The sequence below is a fragment of the Limulus polyphemus genome, unplaced genomic scaffold, assembly GCF_000517525.1.
Source record: "Limulus polyphemus unplaced genomic scaffold, Limulus_polyphemus-2.1.2 Scaffold2281, whole genome shotgun sequence".
NCBI classification, from domain to species: Eukaryota; Metazoa; Arthropoda; class Merostomata; order Xiphosura; family Limulidae; genus Limulus; species Limulus polyphemus.
The window spans coordinates 148,105-153,982 of record NW_013667891.1 but is presented as its reverse complement, the minus strand read 5'-3'; the positions used below and the strand labels follow the sequence as shown (position 1 = coordinate 153,982).

The 5,878-nt window shown below is 34.5% G+C and overlaps 1 protein-coding gene across 1 annotated transcript; it reads left to right on the top strand.

Annotated features, from left to right (window-relative positions):
- The first annotated feature begins 1,238 nt into the window (after window positions 1–1,238).
- Window positions 1,239–2,228, top strand: LOC106466509 (zinc finger MYM-type protein 1-like). Its single transcript, XM_013926800.1, has one exon. The coding sequence runs from the start codon at window positions 1,239–1,241 to the stop codon at window positions 2,226–2,228; it is 990 nt and encodes a 329-aa protein (XP_013782254.1).
- The last annotated feature ends 3,650 nt before the right edge of the window (window positions 2,229–5,878 follow it).

Below are 5,878 nucleotides of genomic sequence, written 5' to 3'. Positions count from 1 at the left end.
CCTAGATATTTTATATGCAACAACCCATATACTTTAGATACATCAACCAGCCCAGATACTTTAGATACAATAATCCAGATACTTTAAAAACAACAGCCCAGATACGTTAGATACAACAATCCAGATACCTTAGATACACCAATCCAGATATTTTAGATACAACAATCCAGAACCTTAGATACAACAACCCAGATACTTTAGATACAACAACCCAGATACTTTAGATACAACAATCCAGATACTTTAGATAAAACCAGAACACCTTAGTTACAACAGAAGAAATAAATAGAGAAACTGAGAATAGAGAATCCCAATAAACAAGTGTCAATGCTTCAGAATGAATTAGATTTTCTTTTTAGACGAAACGATCTGCGATTCTTAACATATTCTCAATTTAATGGCGTTTCGTCTTTAAGTCTTTCTGAAGATCTTAATAAGCATAACGAATATCATTCATAGTTTAACTCATAAACAACTGAATTCTTAAATGTACGTTCTCATTCCAGGTTGTTGTTGTTTAACAACTTAGGTGAAAAATGTTTTATCATCATCCTACTGTAAGAGAAGGACATTACGCCTCGTTAGGTCTTTGATAAATCTATCCTAAAATTACTCTCATACATATGTATAGTTATTCATAAGCCACACTTTTTTTTCCTGAGGAACCAGTTGCCCAAATGGATGTTGATGTTTCTGCACCCATTCAATCCGAAGATTGTCAACCTGGATCATCAACATCAGACAGTTCTATCCTACCCTCGGATGATATCCTACAGTCAGATCCTGCCTTATGGAAAGTGGATAGGAATTTCCAAGAAGAAATTGTAAAAAAGCCAATTGAGCAAAACATCTATAAGCAGGACTTACCAAGTCTTTGTTTGAAAGAACTAAGGTAAATGGTGAGAAAGTAAATAGAGAATGGCTAGTTTATTCTCTGTCTACTGGGTGTGTGTATTATGCTCCTTGCAAAGTGTTTTGCCAAAAGAATGAAGATAAAGCATTCGTAAATGGTTTCAGTGATTGGAAAAATTCCTATAGCAGGGTTAGGACGCATGAGAACAGTTCTGGGCAAAAAAACTGCATCAGAATTTGGCATGTCAGAGCATCAGATGAGCATAGAATTGACCAAGATCTTGTTAGGGAGTTAGAGGAGGAAAAGAAGTGCTGGCAAGCAGTTTTGAGACGTGTTGTTGAAGTAATAAAGTTTATTGCAGCAAGGGGCCTAGCCATTCGTGGGAATGATGAAAAATTTGAGGTCAGATAAGACTGGTAATTATTTAGGTATACTTGAGTTGCTAGCCAAGTTTGACCCTTTTCTAGCTCAACACACCCAAAAGTATGCAGGGGCAGGCAAAGGTTCCACATCTTACTTGTCAAAAACCATATGCGAGAAACTTATGAAAATGATGGCAAAACAACTGTTAATGGAAATTGTTTCCGTAATCAAACAAGCAAAATACTTCTCCACTAGCGTTGATTCAACCCCTGACATTAGTCACGTGGATCAACTGACTTTCACAGTCAGGTATGTGGGATCACACGGAAGACCAATTGAGAGATTTATCAATTTTGTTGAGGTCCATTCACATAAAGCAGAAAATTTTGCCAATGTAGTGAAAGACGTCATAACTGAAAATCTAGATATTAGTAACCTTCGTAGGCAAAGTTATGACAATGCCTCTAATATGGCTGGTGCATATTCAGGTTTACAGGCCAGAATCGAAGAACTAAACAAACTTGCCCATTTTGTGCCATGTGCTGCTCATTCAATAAATCTTGTTGGGGCCTCATCAACGGACAGTTGTCTTGATGCAATAACTTTCTTTAATTTCCTGCAAAACCTGTACACATTCTTTTCATCCTCCACACACAGATGGGACTGTTTAGTTCAGGCTATAGAGAAAGGAGGTCTAGTGGTCAAGTCTTTGTCAAACACTCGTTGGAGAGCCAGAGATGATGCAGTTAAAGCTGTTAGAAACCATTATTGCGAAACCACGAATCCTCTCCTTAAAATTAGCAAAGATAGAACCCAGACAATGACTACAAGGGCTGAGGAGGGAGGCCTGATCAAACAAATGGAGTCTTTCGAAACTGCTCTGATGACAGTTATATGGATCACTATATTAGAACGATTCAATGTAACTAACATAGCTTTGCAAAGTCCCACAATTGACCTTCTCACTGTAGCCAATCTGTACAAGTTCCTTTTAACATTTGTACAAAACTGAGAGACAATTCTGTACAAACAGAAGCCACTTTTGCCAAAGATTCCTCATATAAAACTACACAGAAACGTGTTAAACGTCAGAAATGTATTTTTATGAAAGTCCAACAACTGCAGCACAGTTCTCTCATAAAGATCAATTCAGAATTGGAACTTTCTATTGTGTGTATGTGTGACAGTCTTATTGCAGAATTAAACAAAATATTTGAAGCTTATTCTAAATTACAGGAACTATTTGGTTTTCTCACAGAATGTCCCTCCATGACTTCAGATCAATTGCAGAGTCAGATCTTAGACCTTGTACAAGTTTATCCCAAAGACCTGGAATCTGTTTTAGTGGAATAATTCTGTCAATTCACGGAGCTGTTAGGGGATGATAAATCAATACAGCATGTGAGTGATTTACTAAAACCAAATAGTTTACTGTTTTCAACATTCCCAAATGTGGCAACAGCAGTTCGAAGATACTTAACTATTCCAGTCAACAATTGTGAAGGAGAAAGGTCATTTTCAACATTGAGTACGGTCAACAATGGACCAAGATAGGTTAGGCGCCCTTGCACTGATGTGCACTGAATGTGAGACGCTCAAAAAGCTAGACTTTAATGACCTTGTTAAGTCAAAAGCAGAAAGAGGGACTTCTAAGTCTGTAAAACTTTCTATAGGTAATAAGAATATTTCCACACATTTATTTCAGTAGACATTATTTAGGTTAAATATTGCAGATATGCATTATTGCATTTCATGTATTATATATCCCCGAAGTTATCCTGAAATGCGTTTTATGTTTGGTTAACATGTCCTTAAGATTAATTTTGACTTATAGACACAGAGCTGAGACAACATATGATAATGATAGGCCTATGTATTTGTCAACTAAGTCAGATTATTATATTCAGATTTATGTATTAGTATGTTAAATGTACAATGTATATTTATGTTTATGTAATTTGAATGGCTTATCAGTTGAAATATAATGCTATGAGTTCTGGATCATTGTTAAATAAAATACAAAGTTGAATTTCTAATTATTCTATTTCTTTCACAATATACATTCAGGTTCACCAACCTCTCCCCTTGACAACAAGAAAAAAACAAAAACAACTACGTATATCTATCTACACTCTATTGGGTTTGGGAGGGGGAGGGCCCCCATTCAGGTTAATCCGGCATTGATTGGCACACTGACAGGAATACGACACCGAGGAAACGACTGCTTGCTTGTACAAACGTTATATCTATCATAATCGACTATCTGTCAGCGCAGAATGCGAAACTGTCGGATTTGGGTTCAGACTCTCTCAATACTGTATGTTCTGAGAAGCGAGGTTTATATTTTTTGTGCACCGTAAAACTTGAGTTTTGAAGATCGATTTTAGTTTCGAAGGTGATTGTTTTAGGTAATATTTAAACCGTGAGAAACTACCTCATATTTACTGTTTGTTTTTGTTAAAACAATTCTAGCAAGGAATTATCTCACAGCATTATCTATAAGCATAAATAAAGAAAATAACTACATCATTTACAGGTTAACTAAATAGTAGTGGTACAGATTATGCCGTAACTATAGGGTAAATAAACAGTAATAGTTCATATTATATCCATAATGTTAGGTTTATTTGTTTCAGCGCTAACTACATAATGGGTTATTTGCGCTTTGAAAAGAAAATCAAGGTTGAAACACGGTCATAGAACAAGATCTCAATGAACATTTTGTTTTAAAAAATGTATATCTTAATAAATACTATTTAACGTTCGTACGTGATGAGTTTGGGGCAGAGGTTCAGCGCTGCCATAGTGCACTTGAGAGCTGCTCCAATTTTATATAAATAAGTTATTTAGCCTACATCCAAAATTAATTGCCTTTCAGAATGTCAGAGACAACTCTGGTTGTATGTAATCCCCCTTATCCACTGGTAGAGCTTTCTCAGACCGCCAATCACACAAATTGGCACTTTCCCTCAGGAGCTGGTGTCAGGCACCATACGAACGCTCTGGCTCAAAAGCAGGTGTTAGAGCGAGAAAATGGCGAAATGTTTTTTTTTGTTATACGTCACGTGGTTATTAAGACACACGAATATGTTATGAAAGTACTTAATAAAATGCATTTTATAATTATACTATGCTTAAAACATATTTTTAAAAGGTTTATTATTTACATAATATACAAGGAAGCTAGTTTTTTAAATAATTATTCGTCTTGGCAGGAAAGGTGGTATGCAAAGCGTTAAATAAGTCAAGCTTTTAATACTGTAGGAGAGATTCCGGCACTATAAAGTTTAGCACTACAGCATTGGTTTTAGGTACTAACAATGACGTCTAAAGTAACAAACAGAAACGTTTGTGATTTGTTCATTTCTGGAAATATTGAAAGTTTAAATGTTATTTTCAGAAAAACGTGGTTCAACGTTTTCCATGCATTAAGACGGACGATATCGTCCTTTTAACAGGTTCATTGCATTTGGATATTACACAAGTGCTATGCTTGGACACTTGCTTATTTTCTCATTTTTGTAAACTCTATGAATTTAACCGCGATATTAATTTTATAGCTGTTTTAGTTTTAATGCTGAAGGCATGGAAACAATGCTCAAATAGGAAACGGGAGCTTTTTGAGGATCTATTTTATATGGGGGAAAAAGGCAATTTGGGTTTACAGCGCCTCATATTCAAAACCTTGACACTAAATACGATATATTACTTGACAAATGAAACAACAACCAACACACGTATATATATATATAATAATAATAATAATATGTGTATATAGTATACTGACATTAAATATTTTTTCCAATATACAAACATTTATCAATATTTTAACGATAACTTTAAGACTTTGCTACCTCCATCTCATGAGCTTTTGAACAATAAGGAAATATTATTACTAAATGTATTGTTCATATACCATTCGATTGTTATTTCTATTAAGATAAATTGTTATTTCTCCATTTTTTTCCCAAAACATACACGAATAGCGGAAAAATACGTTAGACGAAACACACATAAAAAAAAATTATACGCGCAAAAATATTATTTGTAACATCTAAAAGGACGAGATATGACTTCATATTAACTTACTCCAAATACAATATAAACCAACATCAAACTTTACGTACGATTTTTCTAAAGTCTTGCACTATGACCAGTCGTATATTATCCACCATCAGATTAATATTCAAACACGTTCAACAGTTTTTTCCAAACAGTCTGATTTAAAAACTAAATATTTGATCGAACGAAATAAGTTAGAGCAAAAATGAAGTTGGACATTAACATTCTAAGAAAACAGATAAAAAATTAAACGTTTAACACTCTAAAAAACATACGAAACACGTATAATTCACCAGATGACAAGAGTAATGATCACACCAACAGATCAGATGATACAACATGTTAGGTCTCATGTTATATTCATATAACATACATTAACATTATAATACAGCACATAAGGTATTAAAGTACCAACAGATCAGAAGATACAACATGTCAGCAGGCCTTGTGTTATATTAACATTATAACATAGCACATAAGTTATTAACGTACCAACAGATCAGAAGATACAACATGTCAGCAGGCCTTGTGTTATATTAACATTATAACATAGCACATAAGTTATTAACGTACCAACAGATCAGAAGATACAACATGTCA

Bases quoted from the DNA above. Each gene is read 5' to 3' on its own strand.
- LOC106466509 (XM_013926800.1), top strand. From the start codon at position 1,239: ATGATGAAAAATTTGAGGTCAGATAAGACTGGTAATTATTTAGGTATA.